Source organism: Neovison vison, chromosome 13 (assembly GCF_020171115.1).
Source record: "Neovison vison isolate M4711 chromosome 13, ASM_NN_V1, whole genome shotgun sequence".
NCBI classification, from domain to species: Eukaryota; Metazoa; Chordata; class Mammalia; order Carnivora; family Mustelidae; genus Neogale; species Neogale vison.
Genome location: NC_058103.1, coordinates 99813043 through 99833486, shown reverse-complemented (window position 1 = coordinate 99833486; position 20444 = coordinate 99813043). Strand labels below are relative to the sequence as shown.

At 51.4% G+C, this 20444-nt stretch overlaps 1 protein-coding gene across 3 annotated transcripts in view; it reads left to right on the top strand.

Annotated features, from left to right (window-relative positions):
* The first annotated feature begins 226 nt into the window (after positions 1-226).
* The window catches only part of SMAD3 (SMAD family member 3), a 116366-nt gene continuing 96148 nt past the window's right edge, over positions 227-20444 (top strand). The window contains exon 1 of one of the 3 annotated variants that reach the window (XM_044231368.1): positions 227-637. In XM_044231368.1, the coding sequence (XP_044087303.1) occupies positions 432-637 (206 nt within the window). In that variant the 5' untranslated portion in view covers positions 227-431. Of the gene's footprint in view, positions 638-2638; positions 2701-12753; positions 12846-20444 lie in introns of those variants that run through there. The other 2 variants (XM_044231370.1, XM_044231371.1) reach the window with 2 other exon arrangements.

Sequence of the window (20444 nt, the reverse complement as noted above, 5' to 3'; positions counted from 1 at the left end):
GGAGGGATCTGCGCATCAAAGCGAGCGAGGCGAGCAAAGTTTGGCTGGGGGGTTGGACTTTCCTTCCTGGAGGCGGCACCCAAACAGCTACCCCGTGCGGAAACCCAAACTTTCTTCTGCCACTCTGAGTCTCGCGGCCGCCGCCTCCGCCCGGCGTTCGGGGCCTTCCCGACCCGGCGCCGCTGTCGGCTGTCCGCCCGCCTCCCCCGCCGCCCTCCTTCCCGCCGCGGGAACCGCTCGGGGCGCAGGGCCGCGCGCCGAGCCCCGCTGGCTGCAGCGCCGCGGCCCGGCCGGGAGCACGGGCAAGTTCGCGTTCGCCGGGAGTTGGGGCGAAGTTTGGGCGGCCGAGCTCCCCTCTGCGCCCTCTCGGCGACCCATCGCTCCCAGCCCCGCCGGGGGCGCCCCTCGCCGCCCGCGCGCCCTCCCCAGCCATGTCGTCCATCCTGCCCTTCACCCCCCCGATCGTGAAGCGCCTGCTGGGCTGGAAGAAGGGCGAGCAGAACGGGCAGGAGGAGAAGTGGTGCGAGAAGGCGGTCAAGAGTTTGGTCAAGAAGCTCAAGAAGACGGGGCAGCTGGACGAACTGGAGAAGGCCATCACCACGCAGAACGTCAACACCAAGTGCATCACCATCCCCAGGTGGGGGGCCCTAGCGACCCGGGGGGCGCGCCCGCCCAGACCCCTGGCATGGCGGGGCCGGTCGGGTGGGGTTGGAGCTAAAGGGCTCGTGTGTGTATGTGTGTGTGTAAGGGGGAGGCAGAGGGAGCGCGGTCCGGAAGAGGCTGGTGGGGGGGACCCCAAACAAAACCTTCTCTGAATTTGCAAAGATTCAGAGCCTGGGGCTTCCACGGGGCACTCTCACTTCCAGACCTCACATTCATGTTTCACCTCCGCGAAAGGGGGGTGCTGCTGGAATTGGCAGCCCCCACTCCGGGGAGCTGCGGGCTAGAAGTTGAGGCCCGCTTTGTTCAGCTCCGCGGGCCGGAGCCCCTCCTCCGCCGCCGCCTCCCGCCCCCGCGGCCCGCGCTCGTGGAGGTGGTGGTGTCTCTCCCTTTCTTTCCTTCAGTCCTGTCCCCCCACTTCTTTCCTCTGCAACAGGAATGCAGTCCGTACAGCTGGGGCTGTGGGTGAGGAGCGGGAGCCTCGTGATTGACAGATTCCTTCTTCGTTCTCTCTTTGCCTTCGGGATTAGCATTTTTATCCAGTATTTTTAGACTCGGTTGTGCCAGTCTCCCGCCCCCTCCGCACACACGCACTTTAGTTGCCGCGCAGTGCTTTCAAATGAGAGACAAGTGGCAGAGGTTAGGGTCTTCTCTTCTCCCCCTTCCCCGACGATTGTTTTGTCCAGCTTTCAGCCTGAGATTGCGGGCTGATGGAGGAGAGAACGAGCTTCGAGCTGATCAGATAACAACGCACCCCAAAGTGGGCCTCGCATCGGCCCTCGCATTCCTGCAGAGCCCTCCTTCCCAAAGCGCTTTGCCATCTGTCTGGACCTCCTTTCTCCTCCGCATCGCGCTAGTTAGGTCAGGCGGGAGCTCACAGATGGCTGATGGAAGGGGTCAGTGACTTCACTCCCCAGGGCTTTCTCTTAGTGTTGCTGCCCCTGGCTGGGAAGTGTGTGTGTGTGTGTGTGTGTGTGTGTGTGTGTGTGTTTGAGAGAGAGAGAGAGTCAGGGTAGGGGGGACAACTTAGCCTCCTGTCTCTCCCTCTGGGCCCCCTTTAAATTCTGACTCTGCACCAAGGATGTTTGTGTGTGTGCATAGACGTTTGTGTGTGTGCATGGGGTGGGATGTCCCTGGGGGTCCCAGGCTGCAGAGGAATGAGCAGAGGGTCTGCAGGGCCCAAGTCCCACAGAGATTGTGGGCCTTGCTGCTGGGCCAGGAGTGGACTGCCTCCTTGGCCACCTGCTTGGGGCAGCTGTACACGGCCTGCCAGCCGTGTGAGGCAGGCACAAAGCAACATCTGTCCACAGGAACCCAGAACGGGCCTCCTCTGGAAATAAATGCCACATATGGTGGGAGAGCTGGCTTAAAAAGTAGTATATTTTTTTAAACTGGGTGGATCCAGTCAATAAAGGGGAGGGAAGGTGGTGTGTCGTCTGGGAAGTGCGCCCTGGGCCTGTGATCAAGAGCCAGAATTGACTTCAGAGGCGGTGGTGTGATGTGATGGGGTCGTGAGCCTTGGATTCTGGGCCCAGCTCTGGTTCTGAATTCTTCTTTATTCCTTTGGTTAGGGGGGCGGGGGTAGGGTGAATGAGTGTCATACTTCTCGCATCTGGGGAGGGGTGTGCAAAACGTGCCTTCTTACCTGTCTGGGTGCATTGAGGACAAGTGCTTTGTGCCTTGAAACAGGAAAAGAAAGAAAGAAAGAAAGGAAAGAAAGAAAGGCATTAGTTATAAAATGAGCAGCTGCGTAAAGTGCTTTATAGTTTACAAAGCACTTTCACATGGTTTTAATGAGATCAAGAAAGAAACTCCTGGAAAATAGATAAGGCCGTCAGACTGCAGATTTATCTCCTTTTTAAGCTGAGAAAACTGGAGGAGGGAGATGAAAAGGGTTGGCCCAGTGGACTTGGGACTCTGACCACATGTGCTCCTTTTCCTACCACGGGCTGCTCTCTACTTCAAAGTTCTGAATACATTCTTTGCTGAATGCTAGAGCACAGTTAGCTTGGGCCAGGGGGGAGCTGTGGATCTCTGTTGGTAAGGTTGATGGTGTTCTGTCTTTGGGTTGGTGACTGCTTGAAGGAGAACCCTTGCTTGCTCTTGCCTTGATCGGGGTTTGCCCCCTAGGGAAGCTCAGCTAGGGCCTGCCCTTTCCTCTTCCAAGGTCCTCCACAGCGTGAGGCATAGGAACAGTTTGGACCTTTCTGAATTCAGACTGACTTGGGCCCGGCCTTTGCACGACTCTCTGTTAGGAGTGCGGTATCTTCCACCTGCCTAGCAAGGGCCGAATAGGAAGGTAGATTTTGTTTTTAATCTTTTCTCTGGGAAACCCAGTTGCTTGGGTGGATCCAGACAAAATGGATTTCCATCCCCGGATTTTGTGCCCACGCCTCTGGGTCACCTTGTCTCCCTTGGCAACGGCTGCCACTGTTTTGGTCGTGGGCAGGAAACTAAAGGCCACGTCTTGGGGAGGTGTCTAGCTGGCCTCCACGTTGGTGATATCAGTGTGTCTGCTAAGCCCCAAAGAGTTTGGTGGTGGTGTTTGTCAAATTGTCTGCTGTCTCTACACTACCTTGTATAACGAGGGCTTCGGAGAGCTGACCAAGGGCGATGTTTAACCTAGTTATCCCATGGTGTGTGGAAGGCGATGGGGCACTGAGTGGTTAAAACTACCCTGGGGTTTCAGGAGACCTCAGTCTGGGGAGATTTGACAAGCGTGTTTTGGCTAATGTGTAATCATGATCAACATCAGCAACCTTTGGCAAGGACGGCAGTATCCTAGGGTCTTCTAGACGGCAGGCTTGCTTGTGTTAACGCCGGCTGTAACCTGTCTCGGTGATCAGGAGAGCTGGAGCGATGCAGGCTTACTGATACCAAGAATGTGAGAGAGACCCGTGCCAAGGAAGTGGTAAGAGCTTGATTTAGATTCACCAGGCGAGAGGCTATCAGGAGACTCTGAGGTCTGGCAGTCTGGGCAGAACTTAGACAAGTTGTATAACAGCATCTTACCCGTCACCTGCCCGAGTATCTGAGTAAGGCAGCAGGCATCTTCCTGGCCAGCTGAGAAGCATGGAGTCCTAGCTTTACCACAGAGAGGACGAGAAGGTGTGCTCATGCTGGGTCAGTGATCGGGCCAGGCACACTTAAGAATAACTTGTTTTGATGGACACTGGTAACTGTCCTTCTACCGACGGGCTCCATGCCTTGGCCTGGTTGTTGGGAGCTGGACCAGGCTTCCAGTCTGGTTGGTTTGGGAGGGAATCTGGGCTTTCTTGTGTCAACGTCCAGAGGAAAATGAGGGAATTGAACCAGACAGCAGGTTTGACACGTGCCATCTCCTCCTCCTCTGTGACTCTGTTCTTTGAACATGGCCTCCTCCTGTTCACCACCTGGAATTTGCCAGGCTACTCTCCCCCTAGGGAGAAAGGAAAAAAGATCGTCATCTTTAAGGCTCCTTTCTCAGACAAAGGGGGTCAGACCTATGACCAGGGCTGCAAGAGTGACGTCTTTTTAATACCCTCTTGACCTCACTATCTCCTGTCCACTCACCTCCCTCGATGCCGCTCAGAGCGCCACTCTGGTCCCTCAGGAAGCAAGCCCACTTCCGGCTGCCAGGGAGGCTGTCCGTCCACTCTTTTCTCTGGTTAACCTTGATGAAGGGAGTTTCACACAGGGAGCTGGGGAGAGGAAGGGCCCCACAGACCACAGAAGCTGCCCCTGGGGGCTGGCTTCGAGCTCTGGCTGAATCTTGGAGACATTTGGTGTTCCCTTGGCATTTGGAACCTTGGAACTTGCCGCTTGCACCCAGGAGTTGAATGTTTGGGCTAGTGTATCTTACAGACAGCTCTTTGCTCGCAGTTCCTGATCAGAGGCTACGGGGTTGGATCTTGTTGATTCATTGATGGTTCTTGGCCCCCTCCCAGGTCTGAGTCAATATTCCAGGCAATGGGAGAGGATGCGCAGGTAAATCTGAGATGGCTCCTGCCTGAGAAAAGCTTCCACTTCAATAAGGGAAGGATTAACAAGGCATTATGTAAGGGTCTAATTGCTATTGCTTTTTTTATCCGCCCCCCCATCAGAAGAAAAATGAGTTCTAGCATGGAGTGATTTGAGGGTGGGGGTTGGGGACTATAAAGTGTCTTTTAAATATTGTGGAAATCCTTGCTAGAAAACAAAATAATGGCTACCATCTGTTTTTGCCAGGAAAAAAATAAAAAGATAATTCAAGTTCTAGATCTTACCATTTTCCTATCTCGATGGATTGAGGAGTTCCCTTTAATGTTTCAGAGCCTTCTCGTCTGTACCTGTGAAATCAGGCTGATGGAAGGCCTATGGAAATGTTTTGAGAGCAGGGAGTTCGGCAGATATGTGTTACGTTTTCAGCCTTCTGCGTTTATCACTCGTTCTTAACTGAATTATTCACTCATTTGTTAAATATCTAGTACCATTAGCAAGGCAGGACACCAGTGCTTAAGGAGCTCCCTGTCCAAGGGTGGGGGTGCGGGGAGAAGGACTTGGCCAAAGATACAGGAAATGTGCTACAGCCCAGGGATGGACAAAGTGCCCAAGGACATGGGGACAGACTGATAATTCTGTGGGAGGGGGTGGGGAGAGGAGGGAAGGGTCAATGCGAGGAATTATTATCCAACGGAAGTTTCTGGACTACAAACATGATCACGTGAACTTGTGGGTACGTGGTGATACCGGTCTCCCAGAACGAGGATGTCTTTATCTTCTTGGTCTTTTGCTAAACTGAATACTGTTGTAAAAATGTGACTTCGTGACCTGCATGGCAGGGTCAGTGACCGGTGTGCTGTATTTACTCCACTTACAGCATTCTCTCGTCGAAGTAAGAAGTAATTTAGTGTTGCAAACCTGAAATTCAGGTTTCCTCGGTGGGAACAGTGACTTTAGATATATTGGCTCAGAATGTAACAAAGAGTGTCAGTAAACACTGGGTAACTTGTTGATTATCGTGGATACTTAGAATTTCAGCGTTCTGGTGTGACCTGGCTTTCTGGGTCTCTGGTTAACACTTGCTGAACTGAATCCTGTAAGCCTGAGTTTCTGCGTGGACATAAGAGCTTTGAATGATCCCCCCTTTTTTTTTTTTTTAAAGATTTTATTTATTTATTTGACAGAAATCACAAGTAGGCAGGCAGAGAGAGAGAGGAGGAAGCAGGCTCCCCGCTGAGCAGAGAGCCCGATGCGGGGCTCGATCCCAGAACCCTGGGATCATGACCCGAGCTGAAGGCAGAGGCTTTTAACTCACTGAGCCACCCAGGCGCCCCTGAATGATCCTTTTTAAAGAAAAATCTTCACAAGGATGTCAAGTTTCAAGTGACCATTTTAATCGTGGAAGAAAGTCAGCCATTTAGTTCTGATGAGAAACGCAAGAAGCCGATGAAATTGAGAGAATGTGGCTCAAGCTTATCACATCAGAAATCCAATTAAAATGAGTTCTTGAAAAATAAATATTGGTTTAATAATGTAAACTTGTAATTGCTGTATTATTTTAACGGAAATAAAATTAACATGATTTAATGGACCGAGCGACCATTAATTTTCCCTTGTTAATTTATTAGGGGATTTTAATGCCATGTAACGCACAATACAGCCATTGTTCTGCGTGAGCTCCTTTATGAAATATATAGGGCCAGGAAGCGCTGGTTTAAAAATTGAAATCAGACTTCATTCCCACTACCTTATTCTTCCATCTTTTTATTCCGCTTCTCCCCCCAGCCTCCTAAAAGGGAGATAGAGCTTTCTGCAATTAACAAGGCTCATGATTAGACCTAATAAACTTTTTGTCCTTCTCTGCGTCTGGGGCTGGGAGGTTTTACCTCCTGGTGCAGGTGGGAATGGCTGAGGCCCAGTTGGACGGTACTAGCCACTCCCCCAGAGGGGGCGGGGACTCATCTGCTGACCACTGAGCAGTTCTTGGCCATGGAGCCTTCAACGTGTCTCCCCTTCACGCCCAGTGGATCCTGGAAACAGCTGGAAATGGCCATATCAACCGCACCTGCCAAAAATTTGGTTTCTCATTTCACTCTGTGCCAAGTTTCAGAACGACGATCCCCAGAGAACTCGTCCCCTTCCTTTTTCTGCTTTCCTGCATCGTCTGTCCCTGGAGCCAAAGGCTATGCTAGGGGGCAGGAGTGACAGAGTCAGGAAGACTGGCACCATCCCTACCGTCTGGTAGCTTCTAGTCCACCGGCTGCCAACATGGGTTCTTTGGATTTGTAATAATGCCCTAGGTGTTCCCCCTGGTGAATTTGAAAATACTGTTTTCTTGATGCTGGAGAGCCGAATCGCTCAAGCTCTACAGTTTACAGACTCCTGACAAAGAGAATTTGCGTGTGTGTGCGTGCCTGTGTGCGTGAGTGTGTAACGGTATTCTTTGTTTTTATTTAATTAATGGTTTTAGAAATAATAAATCTGTAGTACAGGTCACCCTATTCGCTGGTGATTACCCGAGGCCTCTGCTGTAAATAGAGCCAGCCACAGCCGTATCTGCTGCAGAATGTTTTGACAGAGAGACTCCATTGAAAATGAAAACACAGTCGAAGCCTATTAATTAAGAAGTTTGGCTAATTCTGGACTAGGCTGAAGTTTGTTTAGCAGGCTTTTTCTCCCAAGAAATGCTGTCAAAGAAAAATTCATTATAAACAGGGCTTTGGGGTTCCTTTTGGAGGCAGGAGTCAGCAGACCTGGGTTAGGTTCTAGGCTTAGCTCTGTTTCAGATTGGCTGTGTGACCTGGGGCAAATTGCTTAACATCTCTGGGCCTCAGATGTTCCCAGTTCATAGGTGAGCAAGGTGTTATTGGAGGGCCTTTCTAACACTAAAGTGGTTTTCATGCAAGCATTTCAGGAGCTCTCCTTTGGATGCATTCAGTTGAATAATACATCACAGATCTTTCTTTCTTTCTTCTTCTTTTTTTTTTTTAAAGATTTTATTTATTTATTTATTTGACAGAGATCACAAGTAGGCAGAGAGGCAGGCAGAGAGAGAGAGGGAAGGAAGCAGGCTCCCTGCAGAGGAGAGAGCCCGATGCGGGGCTCGATCGCAGGACCCCAGGATCATGACCTGTGCTGAAGGCAGAGGCTCTAACACACTGAGCCACCCAGGCACCCCCATCACAGGTCTTTCTTGATTATTAATGTCCTGAGAGCCTGTCAGTCGAGCCAATTAATTTATACAAGTGAAAGTAATAAAACTACAATCCAGTCTTAATTTTTATTATGTTACCCTTCTGTCCTCCCTGCCTCTCCCTTAACTCTCTCAATCTAAATCCCCGAAATTTAACTACCAAGGAATATAAAAATGACCAAATTCGAGGCTAGAGACATGAAGGCTATGTGTCTTCAGATGCATTGAGCAATTTTTCTCCTTTTGTTGCTATTTTTGGCCATTCTCAGAGCTGGAAGTTTACAGACACTAATGACCACAGATGCCTAAAAATGGCGACCGGTGAAGAGGTGGGCATTCTAAAGGATACCTGTGGAAAATGTTTGCTCATATGTCAGAGCTGACCCAGGAACCCTCTTTAATTTATTTTCAAGCATCTATATAAAGAAAGGCTGTACTTTTGGAAAGCATTTTGCCTTTTGTTAGGCAATGTGGAGGTTACAAGTTGAAACCCCAGCCAGGGAATGAAAAGTGAGTTTCCCCCCGAAAAAGTACTTTTTCTGTAACCCCTGACCCTCCATGCTAACATCAGGCAAGTTTTTCTCCTTCCTGCTCTGCTCAGCAAAGGACGAGAGCGCTGTGTAAGACACATTGTGTACGGGTTTACCTCTGAAACTTCCAGAGCTATAAATCTGGTTACTTTTGCTGCTCCGTGTTCCATCACCGATTGCCAAGCCAAGTTGTAGCTCTGAGGTGTCACCTTTTTTTTTTTTTTCCTTTTAGACTGGACTCTTGAAAATAGTGATGCTTTTTGGGTGTGTGTGTTTTAAAGGTCTGTTTTTACGCTGTCACGGCTCAAAAATGCCAAAAGGCATTTTTTCCTTAAAAAATCACCTCTGGGCTAAGCCCAACTGTGGAGTAATGGATCCAGAAAAGACTTTTTGAGTAGTTACAAGCGGCTGCAAGCAGGCCCTGACGATGGAAATTGGGTTTTTCCTTTTGCTTCAAATCTTTCCCGTTGTAAAGTCTCTCTGACCCTCGTTGAATTCAAACTCAAGGTGAGCCTTATTTCTCTGTGTGCATGGGAGGGCTGGGTGAGTTGGTTTATCCTGCTGTCCCTTTAAATTTTGCATGTAGCCATTTATTTCTAACCCAACAGATGCTTAAAATATTACCTGGGGAGCAGGGGTGGGGATGGGGTGGGCGTGGGTAGACAGGAAAAGCCTGGTAATGAAGAAAGAGCAAAGGGCACTGGACAGGCCTGGGTGTGCGTCTGCCAGTTGCTGGCTCTGTGGCAAACTTGGGTACATTTGCTTCAATTTCTTGAGCCTGTTTCCTTATCTGTAAAATGGGGATGGGACCGCCATAAATCCATCCAAATGAGGTAAGAGAGATCAAGCCCTTGCCCCATATTTGCAGCTCACGGCCCATAGTAGGTGCGCAGTAAACACTCCCCTTTCCCTTTCAGGAGGGATATTTGACAGAGAGCGGCAGTCCATTGCAGCAGAGGACCCCCCTCCCCAACCTTGCTCTCAGAGCTCACCCTTGGGAGAACCTCAGTTCCCATAGTGACAGAATCCCCGCCCCCCAGCCCAGCGAGGGCACCCAAGCATGCCACTGGTTGGCTGAGGGCTAGGCCAGCCACGGAAAGAGAAACAATTCATATTCTTGGGTGGTTCTGCCCTCCCCCTCCCTCTCCCCCTCTTTATTGTCATTTAAAAAATTGTTTGACTGACTAAAAATAATAGTATTGAAAACAAACTTTGATGAATCAGGGCTCCTGGGGCGGGGGATGGGCTGGCTCCTGAAGCAGAAATGCGGTGACTCAAGCCCTTGTCACCGATAGCCAGCGGGTAAGTGTGTGCAAGGGCACAATGTTTGTTGTTGCTGGGTTTTTGTTTTTTTTTTTTGAGACCTGGTTGGAAAGCAGTTCTGGTCCCAACCACCACTTCACCATTCGGCTTGGTGGTTGAGTAAGGATGGTCAGCACTGGCTGTGTAGATGCGGGCGGTGGTGCCCTTGACTGCCCTTAGGTGTTCACAAGAGAGGACTCCTGCCTACAGGGCCAGGCTTTGGTCCTCCTTCCGGGGGGTGCTCCCTCTCATGTGACAGAGCTGTAGGGTCAAGGGGTGGCCCATCTAGGGCCCACACCTCCTCCTTCCAGGCTATGCTTTGGGTTCTGACCCTTCAGTTCCCTGCCCCCATCATATCAAGATTGCTTCCAAGTCCTGTGTGGGCCTTTCCTGGATCCATCTGCCCCAGGGAGGGCATACTGCGTTGGCCATGGACATGTGTGCACCCATGGGCCTAAGGTTCTGACAAGGCGTGCAGGGCAGGGGGATGGAGGAGTTGGATGGAATTCACACTTATGGCATCTGTATGGGTGTGCATGAAGCTGGTCAGTATGTGTGATGGTGCCGGGGGTAGGCTGGCATCTGGGCCCTGTTCTCCCTGAATGTCCACATTCCCCTGTGAAACCCAGGGGCCAGGGAACTCTAAATGCAAAGCTGGCCTTCTGAGGTTGCATTAAGGTATTTGGTAGGGTAGAAGGATAGAATATATTCTATTTATCTGTTTGTAACCTTGACTTCTGTCTTTCGAACAGGACCTATGGCATGTGGGCCTTTGCACGTCCTCTGCTTAGGACCCACCAGTGGTGGAGCAGGTCTGTTTCTAGCACCTCCTCTCTATTGTGGGGCCACAACTGAGGCCCAGCCTAGGTGGTACCGCTGTATGGACAAGGTTCTGGGGACTTCCACGGAGACTGATTTCCTTCCCCTTGAACCTAAATCCGAGTGGATTACAACTCAGGGAGAAGGCAGTATGTGTTGTAGTTGCCGGTCTCAGAAGTGGGGTGGAGAGCAGGAAGGCCGCTGGTGCATTTGTTTGCTGATGTGTTTACTGGGCACTGACGTTGTGTTGAGCCTTAGGGGATATGGAGACATAGAGGTGAGGTCCTATCTCTGAGCTGTATAGAGGCAGGACGGGTCCCACCGGCCACTGTTAGGGAGGGTTTGTGGGACAGATGCTCTCATAAAGGTCACATCAGTATTGACTTGAAAGCCGAGAGGAAGAGCAGCTCTCTTTTGGGGGGGAAGGCAGGAGGCTTCCCAGAGGCGGTGGTTCTCCAGCAGGACCTTGACGGATGGATAGAACATGCACATGGGGCGACGGCTGCCTGGCACACTGGCCAGACGGAGCACTGGAGGAGATTTCCCGGTGGCCTGGCCATGGAGGGCGTGTTGGCCAGGCTTCAGTAGGCCAGGCTTGGCATTTGGACCTTGCTCTTGAGCACTTTGGGGATTTTCAGGTAGGGGTCCAAGCCACCGCTGGTTGGGACTTCATTTCCTCCCCGACCCTGGGACTGGTAGCAGAAGCTTTTCAGCCCGAGTCACCCAGGTTAGAGTCCTAATCCCTCACACCACCACGTGGACAGCTTGAGGCTATGTCTGGGCCGGGTGAAAATAGTGTTTTGTTCGTTCTCAGGGGAGAAGACTAGCTGTCCAGCCAGGAGGGCTCTGGGAGCCCAAGTGTTCAGGTAATTAGCTGGTGAGTCATGCTCACTTCTTCCCACAGACTCCTTGGGAAAGTGAGCCGAGTGGTGCCTGGTCCCTTCAAGCAAAGGCCTCGAGACCAGATCTCGGCGTCCCCCATGGTGTCCCATGTGCCTGACCCAGCGCCTTGGGTGGAACGTCCCCGGACAGGATTCTTTGGTTTCTTCCTTGAAGACCATCTAGGCCAGCAGGCCTTCTACTTCCCGACCACATTGCAGTCGGAGAGCCTGCTTCCCTTCTCTCCTGCAGATTCACAGAATGCCGTTTCAGTGTCTTAAAAAAACAGATTATATTCCCTAATTAGAGAACAACATCATTTACTTAAGTCTGTGTTGTTCATTTCTTTTTTTTTTTTTTTAAGTTTATTTATGTTTCTTAGTAATCTCTGCACCCAGCCTGGGGCTCGAACTCACAACTCTGAGATCAAGAGTCCCATGTTTTTCCAACTGAGCCCGCCAGGTGCCCCCGTGTTGCTCATTTCTATCAGCCCTGAGAGCAAGCAGAGAGCCTGTTGACCATTTAGAGATTGGGTACAACTTACTGTATGGGGTTGGAGTCTGCTTTCTGTGGATGCTGTCAGTGGACGCTGACAGGTTTTCAGAAGATAAAGTTTTGGGTCCACGGACTGCTCCTGGTTCATGGACCGTTTTTGAAGACACCCATGGAGCCCCGCTTCTGAAGGGACAGCAGACAACCGAGGAGAGCTCTGGGTTTATGCTCGGGAGATGCACGTTCAGACCTCTGCTCCCCCACGCGCTGCCAGTTCTTATGGTACCGCTAAAGGGTAAGGGACTGTCTGGCTTACTTACTGTGAGTCCCAGGGAAGTGACTTTGCCTAAGGTTGTGTAGCCAGTTGGCAACACAATATTTGAAAACGGGATGAGGCCTTAGAAAGAATCACTTTAGTGCTAGATCTTCCTTAAGTGGAGCAGAATTAGGGAACGTTTGGCTCGGCTGATGGTTAGTCCGGAGGGAAGGGGACAGAGGGCAGGGTTGGGGGTGGCCATGAGGAGATGGTGTAAGGCATTCATCTGGCTGGAGAAGGTCTGCCGTCCTCTACAGGCCTCATCCCTTGGAAACCCAGGAGATGCCCTCAGGCCCAGTGAGACTGAAATGGTATTTAACGGCCAGGAGCAGGGACTTCTGGAAGAGCTGACCTCTCCCGCTCCCCCGTTCCGTTTTAGAGGCCTTGAGGATCCCACTGGCCAGCGACTGGTGCAAGTTTAGTGGCTAATCCTTCTGCTGAGGAATTTTGGAAGGCATTGAGGAAGGAATTAAAAATAACAGCAAGCATGCCTTCTCTTTCTCTTTGATTGTGTTAAATGCATGGAATGTGCCAGGGCCTCTGTGAAGCACGTGGCCCCACATAACCCCTCTGCCAGTGGAATTCCGCAGAGGACAGGGAAGGGCTCGGAGCCATTCCACCGCTGCTTTGTGTTCTCAGGATTTGTTCCTGTGATCTTCTCTTGCCCCGAATAATTTGTCGGAAGTCTGGAGAGGTGAGTCCCCTATGTTCTCCCAGCACAGGGCTGCGGTAGGCCAGGCCCTGTCTGAGGAGCTCCAAGGAAAGAGCAGCTGGAGTGAGAGAGAGGACCGGTCACAAGCTGAGAAAAGGGAAGTGTAAATTCAGGCCGAGCTTGGCAGCATTTGCTTGGAGAACTTGAGCTGATACTGTGGAGCTCTGGTCGTCATCCTTTGTGGCTATGCCGTGTCTTATAAATAGCACAAGACGCATCCACCCCCCCCACCCCCCCGCCACGTTCTCTGCCTCACAGACACAAGGAGGCATGTGTGTGGGTGAGTATGGGCAGGGAGTATTAATTATTTATGTTCCGGTTCTTCGGAGAGACATCGTGGGAACTGGGCCCTGGGCTCCATGGAGATGACCAGGCCATCTCGTGGGTAAGACAGCAGTCTGTTGCCGGGCTCCAGCAATCCGGACTGTTCCTGCCCTCTCCTCCGTAGCAGAGGCCCACAGTCCACAGTCCCTCGTGCCTGGTACCACACTAAGCTAGTTGGCCTTTCCCTCTCTGGTCTATCTCCTATCCTCTCTCCGTATTGGGGTCAGACTCACTGCCTTGGGGTACTTTGGGCGGCAAGTCACCTGAAACCCACATACCACCTTCAGGAGTGGGGAGGTTTATTTTCTCTAAGTCAGGAGGCGGGAGGGTTCAGGCATCAGCCAGGACTTGGGAGCCTTCCATCTTTCTGCTTGGCCCGTCTTCAGCCTGAGGGGTTCTGCCTTCAAGCTCCACCCCTCTGGGTCCTGTGATGGCCCCAGCTGCTCCAGGCTCCACCTTCCCAGGGGGCAGAAAAGGCCTCTTCTCCTTGGGGGTCTCCCTCTCCAGGAAGAGCCTCTTGGGACCTCACTGGCCAGCGTCGCGTCCCGTGCAGTCCATGGCACCAGTAATGGCTTGGGAGAAGCCTCTTGGAGTCATGCATGTGGACTCTTGGACTCATTACTGTGCTTAGTCCCTGCTAGGCACTTGGTCAGTTTCAGTTAGCATGTGCTGATTCCTGATTACCTTCTCTGAGCGGATTCCTGAGCACTCATTCGATGTCTTGCTAGTTCTGAGGTTGTGGTGGAAAACCACCGTGGGAGCAGTTCCTGCCCCCACAGAGCTTAGAGTCCAGAGGAGATGGAGAAACAATTAAGTGATGGAGAGCCTCTAGCGGGTGGCCCAGGGCCGTGTGCCTTGCGGCGTCTTTGGAAGCAGTGTGAGATCGGGGGTTTGGGGAGGCAGATAGCTGTGTGACTCACAGGGAAGACCCTGGAGGTCTCGGAGAGCTGTGCCTGAGGGTAGCATCTTGTGACCCAAGCCAGGTGGCTTTGAGCAGTTCAGACTTCTGTCTCCTCCACTCCAGTCTTGTTTTCCTGTTGACAAAAGGAAGGCAGAAACTTGCCCTTGGGTGTGCAGTGGGGGAAAGGCACAGAGCTGAGAGCCTCCTGCCCCCAGGGGAAATTTTCTAAAGGTTCTTGTGGTATTCTGGCTTCAAAACCATGTGCAGTTTAACGGCACGCTCAGTGTCTTTGGGAGTCTCACTGGCTTTGAATTCGCTGGAAACTTTCTCTGAAAGCATATAGATGAAGAAATGAGAGTTCTATAAATGTTGTAGCAGCGAAAGACAAACGTGCTGGCTGATTTATGTAATTTTTTGTTGTTTTCTGATGGAACTTTCTGCAGAGATGGAATGCCCTGCAGTCGTCCTGTCACAGAAAGCTCATAACTTGATTTCAGGTCGGCAAGTGCATTTTCTTTCCAATTCAGGGGAAAAAAAAAAAGTGCCTGTCCCAAGGCCTCATGTTTCATTTTCCTATTGATCTAGATGCTGGGATAACTTGGGACCGTGGGGAACATCTCAAAGCTAATTAAAGATGTTTGCTTGAGGTTTGCCTGTTTTTCTTGCTTGATTGAGGGTTGCCGTTTTTTGCTTTTATTGTTCAAAAAAAAAAAAAAAAGGGAAGCTATCACCGCTGCTGATCCACGTGTAGGGGGGCGTGTTGCACCCCTCAGTAAACACGTGACGTCATCCTTCTGCTCTGTTAACACGGTTCCCCACAGAGAGGCACCTTTGAGCGTAGGCCTGGAACCAAAGCAGCTCCTTTTCCTTGAAAATTCCCGAGTTTCCAGGAGTCGTGGCCAGGTGAGGCTGGCCTTGAAGCCGAACTAAGTTGTCCCCAAGTGAGGCTGGACCTGTTTGATCAGCTCCGGTTCTGAAGTGAATGGCCCGAGCTCCCCACTCGGAGAGGGAGAGTCCGCGTGTGCGGAGGTGGAGGGCCCGAGTGCCATCCCAGGGTACCCCCGGCCCTTTGTTTAACCACGGCTGTGGACCAGTGGTCTCAGATGTTTACCATCGCCTGTTTATAAGAGGGAAGTGTGGTCATATTTCTATCTCTTTTGTGGGCTGCACGGTTGCCTTCCTGGGGCTCATGTGGGAAGTGGTTACCGTTAGGAGGAGGGTAGAATAACAGTACTCACAAAGGGACTTTGATCCAAGAATCCTTTTGAATGTCAACTTTCGGCCACCGTGTTTTTAGTTTTATTTATTTATTTATTTATTTATTTGCCTATCGGCCTTCACTTCGGTCATGAAAAGAATCAAGCCACAGGCTGGACGGCGGGCTGCCCCAGCCGGGCTGGAGCCAGACTGCTGTGCATGCTGCTCCCCTCCCTGGGTGTCGCCCCAGCTCTGTGTCTCTCTCCATAGCTAGAGACCCTCCGTACCGCTGTGCTTTGGATGTCAGCGCCGGAATGTCCCAGCTACACCTGGAATTGCACCTGTGCTTTTCCTTTCTGTCGTCCTTCCACAGCTTACGCTGGTTTGCATTCTTCTCGGGGCCTCAGGGTAACGAAGGGTTGAATCCTTGAGAAGACAGACAGAGGCGCACATGGAGGCGATGTAGTCTCTGGGTCCTGTTGCTTCCGTGAGACCGAGGGGCCCTTGGCCACTCCCTGGTGGAGGTTGGCTTTGTGAATTTGGGAAGGTCAGCCTGGCTTCTCTGGATATCTGCCTTTGCAGCTACAAAATGAGAGGCTCGAGAGAATCCCAGAGCTCTAAATCAACTGTCATGTTTTCTGACTCCTCTCTGTCCTCTCTTTCTTCCTTGGCTTCTGGCCTTGGCTGTTTTTTTTGTTTTGTTTTGTTTTTTCTTTGTGTTTTTTTTCCTTTGTTTTGTTTTTTAGATTTCTTTTTTTTTAATATATTATTTTTTTAAGATTTTATTTATATGAGAGACAGCACAAGTGAGCATGAGTGCGGGTAGGGGACAGAGGGAGAAGCAGACTCCCCACTAAGCAGCAGGGAGCCCGACACCGGGGCTTGATTCCAGGACCCTGAGATCATGAGCTGAGCCGAAGGCAGATGCCCAACTGACTGAGCCGCCCAGATGTCCCTATTTATTTATTTTTGAGAGATAGTAAACGCAAGTGCATGCACATGCATGCGGTGGTGAGGGGGTTTAGAAGGAGAGAGAAGCTCAAGCAGACTCACCAGTGAGCCAGGAGCCCAACTTGGGGCTTGTTCTCGGGACCCTGAGATCACGACCTGAGCTGAAAGCAAAAGTTGAATGCTTAACCAACCGCGCTACCCAGGTGCCCCTGTGCTGTTTTCTGGATGCTTGTGTTTTCCTAGGGGGACGAATTAAAGCTTTCATCTTATGCTCTACCTTCAGATGTGGCCCGTTCCTCCTTAATGATCTCACTTAATTCCATCATAATCCCTGTCGAATTCCCCCAGAAATTTACTGAGCATCTTTAGTCAGTGGCGGTGGTGGGACCAGGTACTACAGTGGCCTGGCAGTTGTAAATGCATGGTTGACTTGGACAGTCATACATACTTCTGCCTTTCTGACGCTTCTGGCTTGTGCTGGAATGAGGCTCACCTGATGGGGATCCCCTCCTTGCTCCTGGGCCACAGGAAATCAGTGCACAGGCAGAGAGCAATTCCCACTTAGCCCAAAGCGCGCTTCCGTGGCGTCTAGGCACCATTCCCTCCGTGATGTCGTAAAATACAGGAAGGAAGGGAACCGCGTTCATAGGTTGGTTAGAGATTTTAAACCAACATTCAGCTCTCTCATATCCCCAAGAAAACCAGAATCCACCACCCGCTCTCTGTGCGTCAGGCCCGCAGCTCAGCTCAGCAGAGTGTCCTTTCAAAACCGCAGTTGGGATCCTCTTTGCGAATGGCTTTTTTCATGAACCTCAGCTAGCAAGTATATTCTTTGAGGATTACAATTTGACTGACGCAGTCAGGAATCTTTAGGGACAAGCATCCTTTTGTCCTCAAGCTGTTTTAAGGCCACGGAGGCTTGGAACCTTCCAGAGAGGAACTGGGGAACGGCCTCTGAGAGTGTCCGGTAAGTGAACAATGAGCCCGATGCTGCTTTTGTCGAGTCCGTCTCCGTAGGGGTTTCTCTATGCTGTCAGGAGAGAGACCTAGAGGCAGAAGGTCCTAGTGGGCCAGCTTGGTGACCTTGGGTGAGTCACTTGACTCCCCCAGCCCCTGTTTTCCTCCTTTACAGACCAAAGGCGTTGGCTTACCAGGCTTTTTAAAAGTTTCTTCCACTGTAAAACTTCAGATTCTCGAGCTTGCATTCAAAGAAATGACTGGCTGTGTTACTCATTCGGATAGTTTCGGGATCACTGTAAAATCGCTGTGGGGGCTTGAGATGGGGGGTCCCAGAAGACAGAATGGAAAAAGATCAGAAACTTAAGGTGAGCTGTGGTAACTGAGACTCCTGCCTCAGAACATTTCACATTTGGTTGTCAGACTCCCTGTAGAAGGTTCCTAATGCTTTATGAAAACTCTGCTGCCCAGACTGTACCCCAGACCCGTGATTTTGGAATTTCTGCAGGTGGGGCCTGCAGGAATCTGTATTTTAAAGTTCTCCTGGTGATTATGCAGCCAGGTTGGAGAATCCCAGACTCAGATCTTATGTAAAGCTGTGGTTCGGTGTTACCGACATCTGTTCGGGGGGGCGGGGCATGGGGGGCATGATCGCGGTTGCTTAGAAAATAAACAAAAAGCACATGCACTCAGACAGCAGAGTTCTAGATTCTAGCAGCGTGTTGGTTTGGTGCGCACAGGGGCCGCCACTGTGAGGTTTAGAGCTCCAGTTCTGTCGTATCTCTGGGTCAGCGGTTTCTCGACATCTCCGAAGGAGTGGAACCATCTGTAGTTGGTTACTTCTGCTCAGGAAACTCCGAGCACTGAGTGTGTGTGTGGGGGGTGGAGCCCAAATGGATTAAACAGGCCATTACACATACCCACACTTTTTTCGAGAAACAAAGTCAGAAGCCTTGGCCAACGTTGGCGTACCTTCGTGTCAGATCCTTGGCAATGCCCCGGGTGGATTCCAGGGGCTATGGAGGCACGTAGGCTATTGTCCCTGTGCTTCGGTGACCGTGGTCCTGCCCTGGGTTGAGAGCATGGGCCACTTCATGAGCTGGACCATTTAAAGACTCCCATCCTTGCCCAGTTGTTAGTGGTTCGCAGCAGGGCAGCCGTCCCTGCAGCCTAAGACATCTGGTGAGGCACAGCTGCTTGGGTTCCACATTAATGGAAAAGGGCCCAGAGGGGAAAGGCCAGCTAAATGTGCATCTCTTTCAGGTGGTGGTTCGGAATGCCAAGGTGACTACTTAAGTTGGTGTGGAATGAGCTATGGAGGAAGGAGAACTTGTCCGTTCTGATCAACTCCAAAGAGTTTCACAAAGGCGGGGGGGGGGTGGGGACGTTCCAGGAGGTTCTGAGATGACAGACTTTGCAGTGGACACATGGGCCAGATGTAAGTTGCCGTTTTTGAGATGAGTGAGGAGTACGGCAGTCAACAAATATTGATGGCGCTGAGCAAGACACCCAGAGAAATGGGAAATGTGTCCCCGTCTCCAAAGAGCCTGTAGTCTCCCTAGGGGCTTAATACCCAGGTGGGGGAGGGGCATAGCAGTGAAGGCCTGCTCTGCTGTGGTCACGTGGTGAGTACTTGGGGGTTCAGAAGGAGGGGGGATGGGACAGATGCATCAAGGAATGTGGGTGAACCAGTAAAAGGGAGACACACCCACCCACCCCACTGTTGTGCAGGTCCCAACCCCACTTTCAATGTGACGTCGATGGTTTTAGGGGAACAGCCCTGGTGGGCACCTCCTTGCTAACAGGAATGACTTTCTGTTCTTGTCCCCATCAACATTCTTGGCTTCCAAGAGTAAATTTTCCTTTAGCTTTTCCGAAAGTCTTCCTGGAAGGGAGGGGTGCGCTTTGCCAGACCCCTGCTTTGATGACCACCCTCTGCCCACATTAATTTTCTGCATAGTTTCATTTGGAGCATCTTTCTTTGCTGGGCTGAGAAATACCATGTAATACGATTGGTCCTGGTTCCAGCAGCCACCTGGCACCCTCTTGGCGGTGGCTGCGTTTCAGGTATGGATGGGAACGATTCTCCGTGCTTCAGAAAACTCAGGTTTGTCCCGTGCGCAAGCTGTGTGACTGTCCGTCAAGGCGGCACTGGCTTCCTGAGGCCCTGGCTGTGGCCAAGGCTGTTATTTCTCTGTGGGTAATTATTCCGGGCTTCACGGTCACGAGCTGAGTGTAATCGGGGGCAGATAAGAAAGTTATATATAGAGCAAAGTACATATTTCTGAAGGTGGGTGGCAAAGCCATTACACGTGTGCGCGCACACACACGCGCGTGTCTCTGTGTGTTTAAAAAAAGACCTATATTTTCTGGGCAGCAGAGTTTAAGTTTCCAGTAAACATCTCCCTCCCTCGTTGCTTCACCTTTTAATTTTGTGTTTACGGGCTCTGCGCTTTGAAATGGTTTGGCGGTGAGGCCAGCCCTGCCTGAAACGGGTGGAGCCGGCCGGGCCCTTTGGAAGCCCTGGTTTAGGTCAGAGTTCTTCGAGTTCCTCTGACCAGCTGACTGGCAGCTCAGAGCTGATTACTCGAGCTCCTCTACAACAAAAATAGAAACCTTGAGCCTTGGGGGTGGGTGAGGGGGTGGAGAGCGCGGATCTGTATTTATTAGTTTATCCCCCATGACCACCTCGGAGGCCAGGAGAATCCTCTGTGGGTCATTCTGGGCCGGGATCGGTTTTCTCGGTTCCCCGTTCGCCCACGTGGACGGTTCTGCTCTGGAAGTCAGGACTTTCCAGAGCCCCAAGCCTGAGACCAATTTTCAGTGGGGCACACACTGGGTTTAACTGCTGCTGAGCGGAAGTGGCCTCTCCTGGGGCTTGGCAGGGGGATGGAGGTGGGGGGGTGCGGGTCACATTGTTGTTCTTTCTTCGCTTTGCTTGTCAGCTGGGGAAACACAGGGAAGGGAGGCAGATGAGCAGGAGAAGCTGGGGAGAAGACCGCCCATCCCCCCAAACCACAGAGCTGTCCGCTGCTGTGTGGTGGGGATGGCAGCAGAGGAAACTCACTGGTGTTTTGCTGCTTTTCACATCACTCCCAGTTGGGTGCTGCTGGAAAGACCATTTCAGAGCTGCCCCCTGCCACCCTGACAACAGAGGCAGCACCTGCTCTGGGGCCAGGAGGGAAGCCGTTTCTGCCAGCAGAGTCTGCAGCTTGGGAGTGTGTGGTGTGTCCCGCCTGATCTCATCCCTT